The sequence below is a fragment of the Anolis carolinensis genome, chromosome 1, assembly GCF_035594765.1.
Source record: "Anolis carolinensis isolate JA03-04 chromosome 1, rAnoCar3.1.pri, whole genome shotgun sequence".
Lineage (NCBI taxonomy): Eukaryota > Metazoa > Chordata > Lepidosauria > Squamata > Dactyloidae > Anolis > Anolis carolinensis.
In genome coordinates this window covers 262,219,195-262,243,128 of record NC_085841.1, presented here as the reverse complement: position 1 = coordinate 262,243,128, position 23,934 = coordinate 262,219,195, and the positions used below count along the sequence as shown (strand labels likewise).

At 37.7% G+C, this 23,934-nt stretch overlaps 1 protein-coding gene across 1 annotated transcript in view; it reads right to left on the bottom strand.

Annotated features, from left to right (window-relative positions):
- Positions 1 to 917: 917 nt before the first annotated feature.
- The window catches only part of LOC100565876 (USP6 N-terminal-like protein), an 86,537-nt gene continuing 63,520 nt past the window's right edge, over positions 918 to 23,934 (bottom strand). Inside the window, exons 8-15 of the mRNA XM_062967577.1 lie at positions 21,967 to 22,076; positions 18,035 to 18,083; positions 16,907 to 17,027; positions 16,041 to 16,135; positions 14,367 to 14,432; positions 13,287 to 13,386; positions 11,474 to 11,626; positions 918 to 9,426 (exon numbers count right to left, since the gene is read on the bottom strand). Of these exons, the coding sequence (XP_062823647.1) occupies positions 7,763 to 9,426; positions 11,474 to 11,626; positions 13,287 to 13,386; positions 14,367 to 14,432; positions 16,041 to 16,135; positions 16,907 to 17,027; positions 18,035 to 18,083; positions 21,967 to 22,076 (2,358 nt within the window). The 3' untranslated portion in view covers positions 918 to 7,762. The remainder of the gene's footprint in view (positions 9,427 to 11,473; positions 11,627 to 13,286; positions 13,387 to 14,366; positions 14,433 to 16,040; positions 16,136 to 16,906; positions 17,028 to 18,034; positions 18,084 to 21,966; positions 22,077 to 23,934) is intronic.

Genomic DNA, 23,934 nt, shown 5'->3' with positions numbered 1-23,934 from the left:
TGGGTCCCAGTTTAGAAGATTTCACCTCACTTTCTATCCCTGTGATAATCTGATTTTGAAAAATTTGGCTTAATGTGGAAACAAGGATTGGTGATAAAGCTTTAGTGGAGACACCTTTCCCCCATGATAACTCTTTCAGGAGTGGATGTCCCTTCTGAAGGGTTGATTTCCTCTCACTTCCTGTTGTCTCACCCTCATTTGTAACTATGAGTTGTAAGTCGGATGTTTGTAACTTAGGGACTACCAGTACACAGAAGTAAGTGTAAACTTGGTCAATAATATAGCAGTGTTTCATGCTGGAAAATGATCATGGCCTGAACCCTCTTGGTGGATATGTGTGTATGACCTGGGTAATGCATGCATAAACCAAGAAAGTATGAAGCACCCCCTTGCTGAATACCTCCTTTGGCAGTACAAGCCTGCTTTAAAAAAAAAAAAAAAAAAAAAGGGGGGGGGGTTAAGTGGCTGTGAAGGAATAAACCAAGCAGAAAGAGGGGAAACTCTTCTTCCTGGATGCAACATACATCCTAGAAGTCTAGGAAGGCCGCCGCTACTGTTTCCATTCATCTGGATGCTTACGTGACCTTGCATACCATCCCTTGAGCATGAAATGGTGATGAAGCTATCATCCAGCACTGGGGAATTGCATTCCATATGGGGGAAGAGGCAACAAACCAATAAAATTGCACAGGTAGAGTATTGTATCCTTGTTGCATGGATGTAGGATCTCAGCCTTGTTTTCTAAGCCTTGGTCCTGCCATACAGCTAAACTGCATGCCCAAATTCCACAATGGCATCAGGATGCGTCATCTCACGTCCCATGCTCAAGCGACAGGAGAGACTTGTAGCAATGTGTCATAATTACATATGCTTTTAGCTGATCTCAGTCCCAGGATAGGAAAAGACAAGCAAACAACTTAGAAGAAAACCCTGTGTTTCAAATAACATTAATACATTTGCAACCGCTTTTGCTAAAATTTAACTTATTGTAACAGTGTAAAACACAGCATTTGAACACTTTTGTACAATCCTTTTGGATCAGAATTTTTAAAAGTACATGGTTTGTTTTGCACTCCATACTTCTTTCCCCACTCCACACATATACATAAAATGTATAAAAGCAATAATACAATACACAAAGTTATAAAGGAAGCTGACCAAAGTGTAAACAAGAATAGCATCAAAATGTGAATTTTTTTTTTAAAAAAAAGAGATAATGGCTGCAGAGCTATCAAAGTGCACAATAAAGACCAATCTACTGAACTGCAGAGATTACATGTTACAACAAATAAGAGTTTCCAGAACTCCAATGCTGAATTTCCAACCTGTGGTTGCACTGTTTCTGCTCAAAGTGTTGGATCTGATCCAACTCCTAATACATGTAACTTAAAAACTAAATACATCTCCACCTCACACACCCCATTTGAGGATTAGATGGGAGAGATATTTTCCTGAGTTCCTAAAGTAATACTGGCTGTTTCCTGCTACACAGGAATCTTCTAAATACCATTTGTCATTAATTGCTTAAGGACAGGTGAAGTTGTTCTTTGCCTGTTTTACATGAAGGGACTGAAGTTTCTGGCAGTGAAAAATCCAGTCTTACAAATTATTTCAAGGCTGAGTCTGTACTCTTTCCTCTTTTAATGTATCAATAAGATTGTTCACTGGTCAAAAGATGATAAATACAAATGGATAATAATGGCAACAAAAAAGAATGGCACACATGGCACTTAGAGCTCATCAAGATTAAACTTGAAGTGGGTTAAAGGAATTCTAGCATGGAAAGAATTGTATCTTATTAAGTGCTTTGGGAAATAGAGCCAACAGTATATGTACCTTCCTCCATGTGACATTCTAGCTTACATTGTGTACACTCTCTCATGATGACACCACATTGAACTAAGATTTATCTCCTAAGAAAGCAGATTTTCTTTTTTTTAAAAATAATCATTTTATTACGTATCATGGAAAAATTACTTCTTGGCCTCAATTTCTAGATTCCCTCACCTGCCAAGGCTAGTGGCTATGCTGGCTCTGACACTCATTTTTTAAAAACTCTGTTTTAATGAAATGCCTTCATTTAAAAGAGTACATCTTTTCCATGTAAAATATACCCTGCTAGCTCCTAAATTATCATCCTATTCAACTACGGACAATACGGTTGCTGTTGCCCGCTTTTGGTCTAAAACTATTTAGTTGCTTGTGATTTCCTCTTTTTTTTCTTCATCATTTTAAAAATGTATTTGTTATGCAATGCTTTTGACATGAAATAAATAAACCCTATTCAGTTTCTTTTTATCCCTGGCATTGTCTAACCTTCCTTTTACGTTACGGGCATTTCAGCATGAATTTTCTAGTTCTCTGATGCACAGATATTTTTATTAGGATATTTGCGAGCGTATGAAGAAAAATTAAAGCATCCAATCTACCTGTTATATCACATTGTGGTACATATACCACAAAGGCCTTCTCATGTCTCATTACTTGCACTCTCTCACTTTGATTTGATCACAGTACTATCACAGTATGCTGGTTGGATTAAAGAGGATAGTAATACAGAAATGTTTTTGAATGCCATTAAACCTATATTTAATTCAGTGCATCAGTATGAATACAAATGCTTCAGTAAAACAAAGGACTGTTACATTCACAGTAAAAAGAGTATTTTTCTCTTGAAAGATGAATTGACTCCCCTTCTCGTAAACAATAATTGTTCTTTACTGGGAAGTAGTAGATTCCAAATACATGAATTGATTCCTCTTTATACACACACACACACAGATTGTGTTTCTAAGTTTAAATGTTCAAGTTTCTGTTTTAACAAGATACAGCTATTGAAAACAATGATTGTTTCTGAGAAGAGGAGTCAATTCATCTTTCGAGAGAGAAATATTCTTTTTACTGTGAATGTAACAGTCCTGTTTTACTGTATAGCAATGTTTTTTGTATTTATATTGATGCACTGAACTAAATATAGATTTAATGACATTCAAAAAAGTCTGTATTACTATAACTGTGGATACTTGTCTTTGTAGTTCCAGGGAACCCATTTTCCTTTATGGATTAAAGAGAATGCCTGGAAGGAAGCAGAGCAAGAAGCAGGCCTCATAGCCATTTCCCCACTTGCAGCAGTACCTTTCAAACTGAAGTTGGAAGAAGCTGGAGCAGGGGAGGTTCAGTTCTTTGTGTGGGCTTGGAACAGATTCCCCCAATGAAAATACATTTATGCATTGAATGCAAACAGATGATGCAGGAAAACCATTTATGACTGAATAATGTTTTGAATTTGCTTCCTTTTTGTTTAACATGAGTGTGTTTCACGTACCAGAGAGTGCTGCATGTAACAAGAATGGAGAGTTGTATCTTTGGAACAGACACTGTAGGAAAACCTAGATGGCCAGTTTTTACTTTGGTAGTTGTATTGTAAAGAAAATGGCACATCTTAAACATTATTTAACACTAGTTATTTCATGTGGGGTTTTACTTGCAACCAGAGAACTGCTAGCTGCATTCTTTTTCATAATGCAATATACAGCATGATTTAATCCTATTAGTTAAAGTTACATTTTATATCCTAAATGTAAATAACAGTTTCACCACCAAAAAGAGTCAGCATGGTGCAGTGTTTTTTGAGTGCTGGATTAAGATTCCAAGAGACAAGGGTTCACATCCCCACTTAACCATGGCAACCCACTGGATGCCCTTAGGCATATCACACTTTTTTAGTCTTAGAAGAAGGTGATGGCAAATCCCCTCTGAACAAAGCATGCCAAGAAACTCCTATGATATGTTCATCTTAGGGTTGCCATAAGATGGGAATGACTTGAAAGCAACACAATAAAACATGAACAAATGCATGGCTATCTTGTCTCAGTAGCCAATAGCACAAATTTGTGGCCATTCCCTAGGAACAACCTTCCTACCCACCACATTGGATAATAGCAGCTCTACCCTAGGTGGCACTTACCTTACTTCCAGTAGAACTAGGGGCCTTCCTTGTAACTATTCATGTGGTTAACACTTGTAGCACCTTTGAAAGTCTGTCTCTAGTAAACTATGGGTTGTTCATGTTCTTGGCTTAACCAAAATTACAGAAGAAAGGGCGTATTTAGAGGAAATATGAAGCCTGTTCTTGCTCTGGAACCTGCCACCTTTTCAGAGTGTTTTGAATTAATATCAGAGGTCTCAATGTAGTTCAAGACTACTAGTCCCACCATGAGATCCTGCATTATTATTTTGCTACTGTATAGACACAACAGACTAGTCAATCCTACATAAAACAGAATCTCAAAACAAGTTCAGCCAAAAAGGCTTATTTAACCATTTTTTTAGCCTTAATTCAAAGTTAAAATTTAGCCGTATCTTGTTAAAACATTCAGACTTAGAAACACAATCAGCTTATTTAGCAATACATGCCCAAAATATGCATTTTCATTTGCAGGATACTAATATTTCTTATATTTTATCAAAGGGTATCTTATTTTTTTACTGTAAATATTTATTGATGGTCAGTTAAGGCAAGTAGTATGGAATACGTTGCAGTTAATGTGGCAAATAGGAACTGTGGTGTGAATTGTGGTAGTGATGCAAGATATGTTTTTAAGCCATTGCCTCAATTTTCTACCTTGGACAAATGTTCCCATGCAAAGGCTGTGTGCAACACAACTTTTTAAAAATAAAGCCAAGGGAGGAATGACACCACAGCTTCCTTCCCTCAACATGTTAAATGGAGATCATTCTGCTTTCTTTGCTGTAAGGTTTCAGGGGTACAGCACTTGATGGTGGAAAGGGTAATAATAAAGCTCAAAAATTCACTCCAATCTCACTGGATTGTGAACACAGACTGTATTGGGACAATGGCAAAAGAGGGGAGGGGAGATGAATAAATGTTCAGATAAAGCTCCAAAATACTGAACTACAGGGGCAATGTGAATGTCCCTAGTAAAAGGACAAAGATACTAAAAACAAATATCTGGCAAACATAGACTGAAGGGAAATAACTTGATTAATAATCTACAAAAAAAATTTCAAAGGTGAATTACCTGCCTTTTGTTGAATGGGAAAATGAGATAACTGAAGAAGCAAATGCATTAACTGAGAAATAATAATCAGAGAGTTTAACTTCCACCCCCAAATTACAGTTCTGTTCACATTATCTGACAGCCTCACATCAAGTGGAGCAATTTTAAAAAGTTGAGCAAATCCAGTTGAAATTCTTCAGTGCAACTTGGTTTAAAGAAAGGCTGTAGAACATGTGGCTCTTCACTTCTAAATCTACAAGTACCTTCATTCCTCACCACTGGAAATGCTGGCTGATGTTGGTAGCAATTTGAGCCCAAGAAGAGCTGGAAAGTTGCACATTTCCCCCTACTACTCAAAATTATGCTATGGAACACTGTAAGACTTAGCAAGGACCTGGAATTCCTATCTCATGGATCACCTACTACAATTGCTCAGAGCCTGCCTTGTCCATCAGCTTCCCTTTTAATGTGCATCACAGGTTCAAGACATGTCGGTGTTTACTGGGATGTGCATTGGCTCTCGATGAGCTTCTTTAACAGCAAGCCATTATAGAATTATCTTAATAGCTCTGAGCGCCTGATCCCACCTTGTTAGACAGATAAGGGAGATACAGACAGAAATAGGAATTGACAGGCCAGGCTACTCCTATTCTGTACAATATGAACTCAAACAGCCAGTTCTGTGGAATTTCATTAAAATCTCAGCTTGATTTCATTCATTTTTCAATATTTCTTTTTGTGATGTAGAAGCAATGAGCAAAAAGAATACTACAATTTATATTGACATTAACCTGATGGGTCTGATACATACACAGACACATTCATTTTTCATCAGCTGTGCAACAGTTAGGAAAGTAACATGTAAAACTCCATTGATGTAGGAGCTTTGTCTTTCCTTGTACGATGTTCTAGCCACTCCAAATTAGCAACCATTTTACTCAGTGGTTATAGAAAACTGCAAGACCTCACTATGTATTTGCCCTCACATCACTCCTATGAAGGAAAGATTAACTAATTTACAAAGGCAACAGCAACAAAAACTAGATTAAGAAACGAAGACAGATTCCAAGTTCCTGGTACTAAATCCATGCAGACCATCCCTGGGAACATAAAGATAATCTTAATCTGGATGTTATGGACTGCCTTTGAGTTTCACTTCTGCAGTAATGTACTAGAAAAATGCCAATCCATTGAGTTGGTGCAGCTTTGTTTTTTTGGTCATTCCTTAATTTCAAAACAGAGAGGCATTTCTTTTCATACAGGAAAAAGCAATCTCTTAAGAAGTTGGGGTGCAAACAGCGATGGATTACAGCTCTGCATACATTTCAGTATAACAATTTAAACTTGAGGACTGGAGAAGAGCTTGCTTCTTTTGTGTTGGGCTGTGGCTGTGAAGCTCTAATAGCAATAAATGTTTATTTGTAAAGCCATGTCTTGAATAACTTTCTTTTTAAAGTTCAGTTTTTAGTAATACCTGCGTTTATAAAGCAAAATGTATATCCTACTTTCTAAAGGCTACCTTCTAAAGCCATAATTACTTTCTTGAGCACTGTACACTCTGCTGGCAAACTGAAAAGTCTGCAAAATCAACATGTTACTAGGAAAGCAATCCTATGCATGCTTGATGGGATTTATCTGGGCAAACTTTGCATATAAACATGCAAAGATGGGAGTGTAGATTACTATCGCATGACATTTTTCATGAGGCTGGACTGCACATGGTTGGTTTCATGGTACTCCTGCAGTTACATCTTGTAAGAGCCAAGAGAATTCTAGTTCCTATAGCACTACACAACCCGCACCCCCACCCCCCAATTACACAAGCCTTCTGAGCCAGCTCACTTTCAGAATCGGCACAAGAAAAAAAAAACATGGGTACAGAGACCTTGCTACAGTTTCTTCCATCTACTACTGCCATCCCTCTTGGAGTACATAAAGGGTCCAGGTGCATGAACAGACATGCAAACAATTCAGCAAATGCAATCTAGACTGCCATGTTGGCTTTCCTCAGAAGTTGTTCTTGCTTCCTATATAGATTATTACATGGCTGAGTAGAACAAAAAACCCGTTGTATGGAATATTTTAATAAGCTTTGAGAAACCTCATCAGTGCAAACAAATAAGAGAGCAAAACAACTAAGAACAGGCATGCTGAATTGCCTGATTTTGCTGCATGAGAATACACACATCAATAATGTGTGCATAGATATTGCATAGATGCTATGAAAGTCAACTTTCCTTACACAAATCACCCACAACCTCTTTTAGAAGACTATGTTGGGTGTCAGACAGAAACAGAAACAAGTATTGCTACTGAAAAATGTGCTACTGTCCCAATTTTGCAGCTGAGTAGTCACTTGCTTCCTCAAACTCCTCCCTCTGTCTCACCACTGTTTAAACATTCAACTTAATTTTTTAGTTTGAAGTATCTAGAAGGAAACAGTGCAAATGGTTTCAACAGATTTCAACGTGTTATATATCAACCCAGTTGTGAGGAAGGCAATATGAAAAACATGATTCAAAAGCACTTTGGGACATGTTTGAAGATGAGAAGCCAAGTTTAGAGAATCCGCCCATAGGCATTGTCTACTAAAGACTGACCTGTATTCAAAACCCCACCCTGAACCTGGACACAGCATGAGTAGCTATGGGACTGGCTCTCTAGTCTTCCATTAGGCTGTGCTTTTCCCATTTCTTATGAACAACCACCATGTACCTTTAATCAACTCCTCCTCAGCTCTATTAGAATGTGACTGATTTGGTCATCTGTACCATGGGAGGGCAGCCTGGAGAGAAACTATTATCTGAATGAGTTTTGAACATCTTTGGTGGCACTTTTGGTTTTGGCCTTTGAAGGGCAGGTAAGCCACCCAGATCATTTTGTGACTTCGGAACACAGTCTTGGGCAGTGCCATCTTCTGCAGTACCCTTGAATGCAAGAGCAAGTTTGTCATCATCTGCTGCATCATGGTAGCTGGTCTCAAGCAAAGGCAAAGCCACATGCTTTTTGCTCATGAAGCCTTGCTCCATAGCATGAGCTAAATGAAGAGGGGTGGTAGTCTTTACTATTCTGAAGGGGCTGTGTGGTTCCTGCAGCACTGGGGATGAAGTGGGGCGACCATGGAAAGCTTCTGACAGCTGCCCAGCATCAGAATCTAGCTCTAATAAAAGTGGCACACTGCCTCCACCAGTCAGACTCTTATTATGAGACAGTATGGTGAAGGCTTGGTCAAATCCTTTTGGCTGTTGTTCCAAATCTACCATTTTCCAAATTTGCTCCTGGAGATTTTCTATTTCCCCAACAGATACAGACCTGGGGATTGTACATTTTAAAGCTGGAGTAGAGAGCTCATCCTGTGGTACTGGCAATGCCAGTTTGTCAGAACTGTGAACATGTACTGGGCAATTACTGTCTTCACTTTCACCCTCAGACAGGTTATCATACTGAGATGCATCAGAAGGTCGCCGTTGATCATCCTGAAATGGTAAAAGGAGAATAGCATGTCTGACTGTACATGGAGCTGCCATAGCTTCTGGAAAATCACATGTTGTGGACATGCTGTGCCCTGGAATAAAAGAGGGTTCTGTACTTGGGGGGTGGGCCATATGATCTGGAAGCAGTACAGCATGCTCACATAATAAATCTTCAGAAGCGCAGGTAGTACTTTCATGCTGAAGTGCTGTTGCATTTTGCACAGACAATGGTGAATCTATGGCACTTTGCTCTTCGACAGAGGGAAGCAATGGCACTTGATGTGGTGACTCTGACCCTGACAATGAAATTATACTATTGTGGCTGGCAGAAAGGTCTGCTTCTGCGGTCTGACTCTGTAAGGATGATTCCCACAGAGAGCTGTCAACGGACAGGTGTCCTGTCTGCACCTGCGAAACAGGATTGCTATCATCTATAGAAAAACAGGGGTTATTTTTCTGTATACTACTTCTCTCTGTGCTGCTGCTCTCTAAAGAATCAGTTTCATTAGTGGCCATAGGCTCTTCTTGTTTTTTTTCAGTGACATGAATCTCATTCAACACTACAAGATTATCCTCTGATGGAATTCTATTGTCATTTTCTTCTTCTTTTTTCTCCTCTATTTCAAACTTTGGGTTTGATTCATTATTCTGGAATGGATCATGGTGCACAACTGCTTCTTCAGCTTTCAAGGGAAGACCATTAGGTTGTGAATGGTCAGGGCTCTCCTCTTTTCCAGTATTTGAATTGCCAATAGTTTCATTCAGGCGAGAAAGGCTTTTATCAGGAGAAGGTTGTATCAGGGCATCTTTGTCCTGGTTGAGGTCACTGACATCCTTTTGCTGTCCATTAGCTGCAACACTTGGCTTCATTGACACAAGATTTAGAGAGAGTTCCAGACCCAGGACTTTCTTGGGAAATTCTTCAGACTTTGCTGTAACAACAAATGACATTCATTAGCTTCTTGTTGTGAATACAAGTACAATCATAATCAGTAGATGAAAGGGACCCAAACTCTGATGAGTTTTATTTTAGGAAGTGGCCAGATGACAAAAGACACTGAAAGAGTGAGCAGCAGGGCAAAGATCTGAGCCAGGAGTATCAGAAACCTGTGAAAGAACAATCGTCTTTCAGGAGAGAAGCATATTGCTCAAATTAAATTCCACACTCAACCTTAACAATATTTTCCCAAACTAATGTTTTTGTTTCAAATATTCATTATCTTTAAAAGTCATGACTAGATCAAATATTATTTTGGTGTCCCACAATACCATCCTGATTACACTAAAGGGTGTTTTATTTCCAAATTCAGGAGCTAAGCAGACTCAAGCCCTGTTAGTATTTAGATGCTATATCACCTGGTAATACCCTGGTCTGTAGCTAAAGCTTACAAAGAATGCTTCCTGAAGCTCTGGACTGCTACTGCCAGTCAGTGCCTACAATATTGGGGGAGATGAACCAATGCTCTGATTGTAACACAGCTACTTATTCTTTCAGTGTTCCATGTGAAAATGATTTAAGTCTGGAAATAGTCTTATTTTGCAGAATGTTGAAGAAAGGATATAACATTCAAAGGTGTTAATTGACGAAGAAAGAAGACTAAAAAGAAAAATGACAAGAGATTTGTAAACTTTACCCCAATGTTGAAAGGATGAATAGAGGAATGTTTTAGTCCCACCCAAGATCACCCAATGGCAGTAATTGACAGCAGACTCAGGACAGACAAAAAAAGTGCTACTTTATGCAATTCAATTCACAGTCACAAGATAACAGGTGGATCGGTTGTTTAACTGGCTTTAGAAAAGGAGGTTAGGCAAATCTGTAGACAATAAGAATATTAGCAATGATTTCTACATGGACTCTGAAAGGCAAAGGGAGTTTGTTATAGCACCAACTGCTGGAGAAGTAAGAGCAGGAGTGGTGGGGTGTTTCCATGCCTTGCTTGTGGGTTTCCCAGAGTCATCTGGTGGACCAACAGATTAGATTAGATGGAGTAACAACTGAGTGATCATGCTATGTTTTTCTTATGTTTATAGCATAATCATAAACTTAGCTTTCCAAAAGAAAACTGCATAACAATAAGCATGCCGGAATTCCCATGCTTCTCATAGAAATATTGTTCCTAGTTGTCTCATGAGAAGCCAGATACATCCAGATAATTGCATACCATCCAAATAACACAGCACCACCAGCCTTTGTTGAAGCCCATTATGTTTTACCACCTACAAACAACAACAACAATCATGAACAAATCATGAAACTCTGTAGTTCATAAAGCTTCTAACGTAGGCAAACTCGTCCAAACTATTTGCTACTGAAATCTTCTACCTAAGGGAATACTAACATCAATACTTTCTAAATACCAGACAAACAACTGTATCTCCACTGGCTCTTAATCTCCAAGGTATTTTTTTAATTTCTGCTGCCATGTTACCACTGTCTTATAATATTATAAATATTTTTATTAGTTATTGGTGTTTTTCTTGTGATTCTTTCAATTACTGTGAACTGCTCTGGAAATGCTTAACTAAAAGTGTAAAACCATTTTAAATAATGTTCCTTTAGGAACATACGTATGAAGCCACTTGCTTCAAAAGCTGCTGATATATTTAATCCTAGGCTTTCAGAAAGGGAACTTTCTCAAGCATACTTGGAGACACCAGAAATTGAATCAAAGGCTTTCTATATACAAAGCATATAGTATTTCATTGAAGCATGGCTCCTTCCTCAATTGATTTCATCCCTGCTTCCTAACCTCAACAGCTGTCTGAGAGAATCTGAATTTTTATGAAGATTTTGTCCTTATCTTTCCCATTTAATTAGGGCTACAGAAACCCGTTGCACATGCAATGTTATCAGTCAGAATGAGTGTTAGTGTAGGAGCAGTAAAACAGAGTTTTCCTCATGGAGAAAAGAGTTAAAGCTTGGCTAAATGGGAGATTGCATACAAACAAATACACAGCTGTTCTACTTCTGCTTACCTGGAGGAGGAAGATCAAATTTCATTTTACGCAGTTCGGTCATAGATGCTTGCAATTGCTCTATTATAATATCATCTTCAAATTGCAAAGAAGTAGCAATTTTTTCCTGAAGGAATTCCCGTAGATCTTCCAGGGACATTTTCAATAAGCGCTCTAAGTAAGTAGTAAAAAAAGTCAACAAAACAAAAACAGCTTAGTGGTTCTGAATCAGCTTCTAATATATGATGCTGATCACAATTAACTACCAACTATTGGTGTGGAGAATAAAGGGTGAAATCCCCAAGGCTCATGTATGCTCTTGTGGTCATACATTCTTTTATTTACATAGGGTTCTCTCAAATTAATGTTTTTATATCCAGCCAGGCAAGAATTTTTACTTGTTTATAACTTAATATATGGTATAAATTCTTATTAGAATCTCTTGCATATATATCGTAGGAAGGGATGATTCAGTGATGTTTGAAGTTATATGTAGAATTGTTCAGTCATTACACCTCTAGAGGGAGTAAAACTACGTTTTATTTTATTTTATACAGTCTGAAGCTATTCAGTCTTACAATGTTCTTTGGTCAGGCAAATTAATAATGTTCAGAAATTAAATTCTATTATCATGGGTTCAGAATTAAAAGCATCTGTATTTATATTTCTAGCTTCAAACTCTAAGCACAAATCACTTTATTTTTCAAAAAAGAGAATTATGTTTGGGTGTATATCTTCCTATAATACATATACAGAGATTCTACATGTAAACACTGACTGCACCAGAACAGTGTGCAGCATTTCTTTACCCATCTCTTTGTGACTCTTATACCCTTGTTCTGAAGACTTATACTCAGTTATGATAAAAGATCACAAGAAACTACATAATCTAAAGGCTGTATTCTGGTTTAGATAATGAATAATACTGATCAGGACTTTAAAAAGCATTGTATGGTAGCCAACGCATTCTGGCATCAATCAGATAAACATCTTTCTATTCCCTTCCACTTTTCTATTCTGCCTCAAACTCCAAAAGAAAAAATATGTCCTATCACAAAGAGACATCTTAAAACAAAATTATTATAGTATATCCCCACTTAGGCCTCAGGATAATTATTCACTTTTCTAAATTTATTTATGTAAACCAAGTCGCTTTTAATTTGTGTTACTATTATGAATATAAAGCTTAAGGTCACCCCCACCTCAACCTCCGCAAAAGAGCAGCTCTCTTAGACCATCTGGTAACCTTTACTGACTGTCTAGACACAAGTGAATTCCACCCAAATTAGAGCTCACTCAGATGATTTTTTTCACAAAGGTATGGTAATGGCAATTTATGCCTTTATGAGCAGATGCAGAATGTATTTGAAAGCAAATACATGGACAATACCAGATTCAACTCCCAAGTTGCTAAATATTTGGTAATCAAATCCAGTTTGGCTTGTTTGATCGTGCAAGGAAAGACTTTCCTGTAAGTTCAAAGAGTTCTGAATTACACATTAATATTTTCCCAATAGCTTTCACTGTGATTTCACAGAAGCCTAAGAGAAGCGCTACTATGTGGCATTTCAAAGACCGCTGTGAGAGAATGCATCAACAGATCTCCTCACATAGAAAAACCAGTTATGCTGCCTGCAACATTAGTTAAAAAGGCCCAACACTTAAATGCATAATGCAACATAATTAATTTCTATTTTAAACCTAGACCAAAAAAAGTGCAAAGCCTTCTCCTTTGGAGGAATGCTGCCTTACATATCAATTTCTCTTACTATAAAATTTCTCTTTCCAAGGTGTCCGCTTCATTCAAACCAAACATTTCAAGCAAACATCTTACTTTTATGCAGTTTGAGAATGGTGTATGCCATGGCTGTCAGAACTCTCTCTCCTTCCAGGATGTAGATATCCCACAACCGCAGTGTTAGAGTAAAGGGGGTCTGTTTATAACATTAACAAAATAAGATAATAATAATAATAATAATAATAATAATAATAATAATAATAATAATAAAAAACTTTATTTATACCCCGCCACCATCTCCCCAACGGGGACTCGGGGTGGCGTACATGGGGCCATGCCCAAAACAATACAATGTAAACAGCATATAAAAGAACAGCACAACACAATACAATAAGCAATACAGTAAATAATATCCATTACAAAATAAAACAAGGAGACAACAAGGAGACAAGGGCAGACCACATGAACATTAAGTTAAAACTCGGGGTGAGAAAGACATAAAAATAAAAACCACAGCGAACAGGGTCATAAGGGAGTGGGATATTCTGGAGGATAGATATTAGAGGGAGCAACGGAAAAGAAATATAAAATGGTTACTCTCCAAAAGCACAGCGAAAGAGCCATGTTTTCAAGTCTTTCTTGAAGGCTGCTAGTGTGGGGGCTTGCCTAATCTCCGCGGGCAGAGAATTCCACAATCGGGGGGCCACAGCAGAAAAGGCCCTCTCCCTTGTTCCCACAAGGCGGGTCTGGGATATCGGGAGTGGGGACAGGAGAGCTTCCCCTGATGAACGAAGGGATCGTGTAGGCTTGTGATAGGAGATACGGTCACGAAGGTAGGTTGTGTCATGAACTTGCACAGAAATCATAATACATTTGTTCAGAATCAACATATCAACAAGTGTGTATTTTGGGGCTAAAATCAAAACCAAATTCTCTGTGTATCTTTATGTATCCAGCAGGTCAATATAGTTTCCATGCTGGTGCAGTGCTGTTATGAGCAGATCAGTCCAATCCGAAATCCCATACATTATAATGCTCTTTGTTTTTCATTCAAAGCTTACTCTAACCCCACATCATTAAAATATATGCAAGAAGAAAAAATATATATGTATTGTGAATAGCTCCAAAGTAAATAGCATGAGTAAAGATATTGCAAGGTGCTGAAGTTGTTCATACCCGATCAATGAAGCACTGGAGAAACCACTTTGTTGTATAAATCCCTGTAGACATCTGCTCTTTGTCCTGAGGAAGAGAAAATATTCATTCTACTGGGCAAATAACAGGATGCTTACAAATAAAATTGTTTGAATATTAAACATTGTGATTCATGTTCTTGAAACATTCTTATATTCCCGAACACATGAAAAATTATGTTATGCTTAAGGAGAAAAATGTATCCTTGCCAATTACATATTATAAGCTATTATTAAAATTTATTTCCTCATGGATAGCCAATGTGTTGTCCCTCTTTTCTTTTAACATGATATAATGCTGCAAACATTGGCAAATTTGTATCATTTTATTTCAGAAAATTGAAAAGTAAATATTTATCTCAAAATAACCAGTATATTTTGTCCTCCCAAAACATGTCTGGAAAAAGTCATTCAAATGCTCTCTGATCAGTTGCTAGAGAATCCTATGAGATGGCCAAAAATATGCTGAGTACATGTTTTACAACAATGGGAACCTACTATCCCTTCTGCACCTGTCTAATGGAATACTTAAAAAAGGAAATATCCTATAATAATTAATCTGTCTGTTATCAAACCGACAACCTGAAGGAGAAATATCTAGTGTTTATTTATTTATTTACCCTATTTATACCCCACCTTTCTCTAAGCTGAAGAGGACTCAAGGCAGTGTTCCACACTGGAGTTTTCTGTCAATTTGTTGTTGCTGTGTGCCTTCATGTTTTTCCAAATTAGGACAACCTTATCAAGGAGGTTTTCTTGGCAAGATATGTTCATAGGAGGGTTGCCTCTGACTTCCTCTCAGTTGAGATAGTGACTTGTCCAAGGTCACCCAGTCGGTTTCCATAGCTGGGTTGGGATTTAAACCCTGGTCTCCAAAGTCATGATCCAATGCTCAGACCACTATACCACATTGTCTCTTTTCAGTCAATATCAACAGGATATTTCTGTACGACATCAAAATAACTATTTTAAGAGATTAGCCTGAAATGCTACCTCTATAAAGACCCAAAATACAGATCCTCCTGAGTTAAAGGTGTGTAAGTTATCAGGCATCTCTGTCCAATTTGTTACTTGTCTAGAAAAGTGACCGTAAGCTGGATTCCAAACTTGGAGGTGGGGGTGGGGTTTATAAGTGATAATGATGACATAGTCATTTTTATTTTACATTATTTTGAAGTTTGGTGCCAATATATATCAAAGTAGGAGTTCAAATCTATTTGGATTTACTGCAGTTTGTCACAAGTACCATCATAGCGTAACTGAAACTGAAAAATTCAATTGCACAGGATGATAAAAAGTGTTATCTTTTAGTAAGCTATCAGAGACATAATTACCATGCAGATGCTACAGTTTGTATCTAGTAGCAATGATTCACCAGTAACTAAATAAGATCACCTCACATTACCTTGAAATAAACATTTGCTTCTGCTTTCCCTTAATATTCTCATAGTTTTAAATATGTTTAACCAGTCTTTCCAGCCATAACTGTGAAATAATTTAGATAAATGCTATCTTTTTACTGACTAAAGAAATGAAAGAACTAAAAGGCAAGTGATACATGGTCAATTTTTTATTTTCATTTTTGAATGCATAAGATAAAAGTCCTTTAAAATTAAACATAAATAATAAATGCTCATGTAACAACAGGAAATATTACCATGTGCTTCTTCAGCTTTGGAAAAAGTTTATTTAAGATTGCCTCGTGATGGGCTTGGAATCTTTGCAGCTTTGGGAATCCAGGAATGAAAAACCCTTAGAAAGGAAAAACAAATCAACAGCTAAAAACAGACTGAAAGAGTTAAAAGAAAAGCTAAGCAGCACAATATTTAATGAGGGTAACATATGGAGACTTCCATTCTCTAAGACCTCAGTTTTAGTAGTACCCAACAAAGTGTTGGCTGTGTGTGTGTATGGCTCAGGTTTGTCTCATCCAGGATATCTGTTTAACAGCAGAGTGCTCCCTGTAGTGTGGCACTATGCACCATCACCACATTAAATAATTCCCTTTAACCCAGAAGCAACATTCTTTTTGAAAGCTGCTCAGTGGTTTTTCAAACTTTGATTACCAGTTTCTTATATTTCAGGTTATATTCCATATCCTTCTTTCTCAACAGAATGTAGTCTGTACAGATATTCATCTCTGAAGCTTCTTAACACTAGCATGAAAAATTAGACTTTGAGGTGGTCACATTTTAACTTCCTCATTTGAAAGTTTCATTCTCTGTCTCTCAAAGAGCCCTTTGGTTCCATCAAAAAACTTCTCTTCAGCACATCACAACAGAGAGAAAGATATAACATATATATATACACACACAACATTGTGTATGTATGTGTGTGCATGTGTATGATATGAGGAGCTTAAGAAGTGTAGGAAATAGGATTCCTAAAATAAATGACTGAGACTCTCAGTTAAACTATCTGGGCTATATATGATACAAAAATGCAAAAAACTAACAAACAAACAAACCAAAAAACAGAAAACAAAATAATGGGAAAGAGGGGTGAGTGTTTTTCATGCCTTACCATGCATTGCATGTCTTTGATTGGTAAGCAGTTGTGCCAGGGCCCAAAAGGCATCCTCCTCATTTAAATACATCAGCAGGATGGCTGCAATCTGACTCATTCCCTGGCAGTAACTCACTTCCTGAAAGATTCAAGGATGCAGAAACACATTACACAAATCAGCACCATAGTAAAATAGACTATTTATTTATTTATTTATTTCCAGAATTTATACCCCGCCCTTCTCACTCGGGGGGACTCAGGGCGGCTTACACAGTTGGCAACATTTAATGCCAAGAACATAATAATAAAACAAAAAACAGTACATATAATCAATTAAAACTATAAAAATACATCATTAAAATACATTATAAAAATTAAAACATAAGTACATTAGATCCATTTGTCTAAAAATGACTATGCAAAGAAAACACAACATACAAGTTTTTCTGAAGGGTACAGAATGGGACTATGTAATAAGAGAATGATATTATCTACACAAATGATATTTTATATTCTTTGTGGATAGGAAATTCAAAAGAAAAGACAATGCTTTCTTTAAAATACTGGTAATATGAATCTCCCTATTCTTGGATCATCTGACTTAATCCCCTTCCTGCTGGCACGTGGAAACAGCAATTTTTGTAGCTAATTTAAGCATATTTTATCCTCTATGCCCTTTGGCTGGAAATGAGTTAACTGACTGTAAAAAATTAGAGTCCTGAGCCGTGAAGCTACAAATGAATGAGACAAAAGAGGTCATAAGGAGAATTAACCAATATTCGCAATCTAGGGGTAGGCAAGAGTCACAGAGAAGTTTGTCAGAAAGCATGACTGAAACAAGGCTCATATGTAACTACAGGTAAAGATGGGAAAATCGGGGAAGAGGTTTTTGCTCCATCAACACGGATTTTTGGAGAAGCAGCAGGAAATAAGGATGTAATTGGGCACTTCAGAAGAAAAAAAGATTGTGTATTTGTTTTAGCTGAACTAAGTTAGTTTGGTTTTCAGCATATTAGATGGCCTTGAAAGGATATGCTGTCAGTTTAGAACTAAAATCTTATTTTAAGCTAAACTACCATTTTGTTGCCAAATAACAACTAACTTTCAGAACTTTCCAGTTTCCAAATGACTCTCTTAAGTTCTTACCGTGTTGTAAACAGAATAAGCTGACAAGACGTGAAACAAAGCTTGCTGCCTGCACAAGAAGAAAAGATGACAGTAAGCACGTTCAATGCCACAGTTTCAACTATTTTGTAAGTCATTCCAGTTATCTTCTATCTGAAGTGTTTTGAAGAAAGCTATTGCAATTATAGAGCAAGTAGGAAACAGAACAAGAACTGGTGCTCTATACAACAGGTTACTGGCATTTAGACATGGATATGATCCTCCTATAAATGTTCTAACAAAAAGCAGCACCTGAACTGCCACAAATTCTCTCCAATCCCCATCATGATGTTGCTGTAGTCTGACAATTTTTGCCCTCCACTGTATCTGCTGAACTACATTACGTTCTAAACACATAGAGGACAGGCAGACTGTGGAACCACCATGATGGTTAGGGAAGAAATAATGTTGTTCAGCTAATAATGTCTTGCAGAAGGCTGTGGGTGGGGGACAAGGGAGGCAGAGTGAAAAAGAGACAATTTTATCTAGGATCTAGCAACCTAAACCTGATTCTGTATGAAGACTTTGTACAGTAATGCCAAATATATTTATGAAGCTATGTAAACACAACATCAGGTTTCACAGAAATGGCAAACCTGAATCTTTGCTGTGCAGTAAGTTCATGTGACTGAAGACTCCTGCCACACAAGGGCATTCCTTGCAGGGATAAAGATCCTAACCTAACCTTCTTATTGGAAGGCTAGTATTTTATGCACAAAGTGTATTTGGTTTTGTATGAGGGAGTAGCATGTCATATGAACCCCAACTCTTCAAACTGTTTGAAGTGACGTAGGCCAAACTCAGATTTACATGTCTGTGATAGTCATTCTAGGATTTACAAAAGTAGCTTCTCCCCCTATGAACCTGCACGGTCTCTTCGTTCATCGAGTGAGGCCCTCCTCTCGCTCCCACCACCCTCGCAATCGTGGTTGGTGTGGATGAGGGAGAGGGCCTTCTCCATTGTGGCCCCTCGGCTCTGGAACTCTCTCCCCAGGGAGATTAGGCAGGCCCCTACCCTCCTTACTTTTCAGAAGAGCCTGAAAACCTGGCTCTTCCAGCAGGCTTTCGGCAAGTGATTTTTACCCTTATAGTTAGGGATTGCCTTGTCGCCTATAATTATCTCTCTAGCACTTTATTCTACTCCTTTTGCGCCTTCCCAAGAACTTTATTTGGATAATGGTTTTGGTATCTACCTCTCCCCTGATTACATTTTACATTACACTACACACACTTTCTCTGGCCCAGCCCTTTTTTAGGAGCCTACCCAGGATTTTATTTCAGTATGTTAATTGTACATGTGATTTTATGATTTTATGTCTTATTGATTTGTATTATATTGTTGAGTTTTTACATTGTCTGTTCTGCCTGGGCTTGGCCCCATGTAAGCCGCCCCAAGTCCTTTCGGGGAGATGGGGTGGGGTATAAAAATAAAGTTGTTGTTGTTGTTGTTGTTGTTATTTTTATTATCATTATTATAGCTTGTAACTTTCTTCCATTTCCTTCATTCTTTTCTTTCATAACTGAAAGTAGGCATCAGTGTCTACAATCAATAGGAAAATACTCACCTCCACCTACCCCCACTCAAAATGAGTTCTATGGAGTTAGATATTTTTTACCACTTGGCTTTAAGATCACGGTGACAAATATCATCCAATAAGAAGCCCAAATAGATTAACATACACAAGTCACAATTAAGAGAGGGTTTACAGAAATGATATAGTCATACAACAGATCTGCTCAATCACACATATACAAATATCCTGCAACATCTTCATATAATGCTAAAGGTACTTTTAAAGATAAAGAATATTTTGCACCCAACATGAAATATTTGTTTTCACACATTAATTTAAAAACAAATGAGGAGCGTGTTGTCGAAGGCTTTCATGGCCGGAATCCTCTCTCCTCTGCAGGAGACTACAGGATACCATGCAGCTGTGGACAAGTATACATAGGAACCACCAAACGCAGCGCCCAAACAAGAGTCAAAGAACATGAAAGGCACTGCAAACTAATTCAACCAGAGAAATCAGCCATAACAGAGCACTTGATGAACCAGCCTGGACACAGTATATTATTTGAGAACACAGAAATGCTGGACCACTCCAACAACTATCATGTCAGACTACACAGAGAAGCCATTGAAATCCACAAGCATGTGGACAACTTCAGTAGAAAGGAGGAAACCATGAAAATGAACAAAATCTGGCTATCAATATTGAAAAACTCTAAAATCAAAACAGTAGACGGGAAGCAACACTTTGAGGACAAGGAGCCCCAAGGACGGCTAATGGCTGAACAAAGGATGCCCCTCAGGCAAGAGACAAACCTTTCCAATGCTAATTAGGGTGATTTACTGAAACATTAATGCTAGCTTCCTACTGACAAAAGAGTCTTGTCACACCCTGGACTCTCCACAGATATATATTTTTTCCTTTCCTTGCCTAGTTTATCCATGCCTCACAACCTCTGAGGATGCCTGCCACAGATGTGGGCAAAACGTCAGGAGAGAATACTTCTGGAACATGGCCACATAGCCCGAAAGACATACAACAACCAAATGAGGACTGCATGGAAATATTTAGGAACATTAAGAATTTTATGAAAGCCATTTATCAATCATTAAAATTCAAGCAATATCACTCTCATACACAAAATGCTATCAACAATTGCTTACAATCTAGTGGAAGTGATTGTAAACACTAAGAAGGAGTTTGACACACAGTTGGATCTGACAAACAGATATAAGCAGGTAGTAATAAGGACTATACAAGTTCTGTGTCTTTGTAACTTTTGTAATGAAGTTTCAGAAATGACATCATTCACATTCTAAAATGGTGACGTCAGAGAGGGGACAAACTCTTTCAAGACAAAGGCCATGTAAATATTCTGGAATAAAAGAAAATACACATCCAAAAATCTTCAAATGCAGGAAAATATCTGATTGCTAATATTCATTCATGAGGCAATATATATTTGCTACAGTTTATTTCCTTTTCTTAACCCAGAAGTTAAGTCTCCCATATCCAGAAATTCTAAATACTTCAAAAACCTAACCTTTTTGCTGCTATTTGCCCATTTCTGTCTTTGCGGAAAGGAGTTTTGTTAGGTGTACAGTGCTGCTCAGTTTCTCTTCAAGGAGTCCTGATGGCAGATAAAGTGGAGCAGGGGAGGTATGGCTCTACTAACACAAGCCCCCAGTCAAAAACAGACATTCCAGAACTTCTGCACTTGTAATGTGCCCCGTCAATGGTAGTACATGTCAGGGTGATGCCCAGGATATCCCATTGGCTATGACCTGCATCTAGCCCAGAAAGAATAAAAGTCTAATGAGAGAGCAGAGTTTCCCTTCTCTTCTCAGCTAAGACAGCAGGGTGCTGACAGCTGGGGAGGAGTCTGGGACATCTTGGGGGGGGGGGGGGGGAGCTGTAAGCTGCAGCCTCTCATTCCCTCCTTTTCTTTTCCCTCATCAGAGTTTCTTGAACTCAGCAGGCGCTGAACATATGACATTCCCCCATCCCTCATTGACTTTGCATATAAAAATACTGGTTTCTCATATTTTAGAATACCTGTATTTGTATATACATAATGAATGAGGAATGTCTAAACCTGATTTTTCCTAAAATATAAAACTAATATTCAGTTACTTACCTAATTACCTCCTTATTCTTAAAGAACTATCTCTCTGCCTGTTCTGCCCCCGCAAGCTGTTTGCATTGAGGTGTTCTGTGGGGGCACAACACTGCCAGTCCTTTAATGATCAGCTCATAATATTTGTCCTTTAATTCTTTGGGACCTTGAAAGTGGAAGCTTTCAACAATAGTTCAGAAAAGTGGATCAAAGGAGTAGAAATAAAATTGAATAAAATAGACACACCTGTATCTATCTATCTTAGAGATATATGAGATACTCACTTAACTCCATAGCGATCCCGGAACATGATATGGTTTCGAAAAGTTCTATTAACATCCAGGTCTATCTGCTTTATTTCTGATGAGAAATCCTTGGCTTGTTCTTTCATTTTCTGGATTAAGCAAAATCAGTTAAAGAATGAAATATCTTTTAAAGTATCTGGAAATAACTATTCTCAGAGGAGATGGAACAATTTGCCCACACCAACTTAGAAGGCTCCTAGCAAGCACTTCCTTGGGCTCACCATCATTGTTTTTCTGCTGTAAGCTATAAACAGAAACAATACATGCTTCCTTCAAGAGATATGGTGCTTTTTGAATATATGCAACTCACTATGTTTACTGAGACTCTCAAAGACATCTAAACAGCAACACTTGATGATAAAGACTCCCATCCTGTTCTCATATTCCATTATGAAAATCCTTCCTCTGGCTTCTACTTTCTTCTAAACCGTTTATGGTTAATGGCTGGCCTCAGGTGACATTAAGGATGAAGAGGATTACAAAAAGCTAATTTCCGGGATTTATAGGCATGTAAAGCTTATTATTGAAGACCCCTCAGGAACTCAGTTAAACTGCTTGTGACTTTTTGTTTATTTCTAATCACCTGCTGTGAGGCCTGGTCAAGTGGGAACATTATCTGAAAAGAGTGGCAGTGGTCAAAATAATTATGCTTAAGAGCAAGCCCTCATTATTGATCCTCTTTCATTTAAATTCCCACACTTGTGAATTGGTTTTACATTAGTAAAGAGACTAAGAACAGCTACTAGCAAAATTGATAGCAACTAAGTTAGCAATAATGCTTGAGGCTACTGGATAATATCAGGACTTACTCATGTCAAAATTAACTTCAGAGTGTCACCTATAGGTCTAAAGTTAGTCTGCTGTTGAAAATGGCATTGGCAAGCTTTAATACAGGTCCTTAGGATATATATTATATTTTTCATGAACAACTTACTTGGAAAGAATACTGTTGGGATTTTTTTTTGTTAAAATAATTCCTGGAAAACACTGAGACCTAGGACTGGCCTTACTTGGAACTCAGAGAGTTGCTTCCAGAGTCTCTCTATCGGATGAGTTCTTGGGTGCTATGCACTTAGTTTAGATTAAGGAGTTATCGATACATTTTCTAAGAGTAGATGTTTATTTATTTTTTTAAACCAGCTAGAATCTTATGATTCATGATGAAGCAAACCAACTGATGGTTTGGGCCTCAAAAGTCGAATCATGCTGAGAAACAGACTGTCACTAATTCTCAATAATGAAATATTCCCTCCAGTCTTGGAAAGCTCCAAGCCTCCAAAGGCTCCTTCTTTGGAGGCTTTTATGCAGAGGTTGGATGGCCATATGTCGGGGGTGCTTTGAATGCGATTTCCTGCTTCTTAGCGGGGGGGTTGGACTAGATGGCCCATGAGGTCTCTTCCAACTATACTATTCTATGATTCTATGAGTCTATAAAGAAATTATCTCAGCCTTCCAACATTACACATCTCTCACTTAACTATAGAAACTTAAATATTCAGAGAAGATCCAGAAAGATTCTGTGAAGACTCTATTATAAATCTAGTATGCTGAAGATACTTTCTTACAGCCATTTTATGTGTGATTTACAGTGAAATAGGTTTTCTAGAAAAAGAACTGGAAATTTTTTCCAATGCTCTAAATAATGTTTGGCATGTTTGGTTTAAATGTTCAGATACATTAAAGTCTGTATGTAAAAATTATTTTATTGCAGTATTTGTAATAAAGAGAATTGCATATACTTTCATTATATGTAACCCCGCAAAATGGTGCACTCGAAAGAGCACTGTTTTTTAAGGTCGCATCCCTAAAAATATGTATTTCATATATCACCAATGCAACTTTCTTTTGCTGGTGTATAATTGCAGTGTCTTCATTATCTCTCTCTAATCAGCTCCATTTCAAGTTGAGAAACATCTGATTCAGTGTAATTAACTGAATATTCTATTT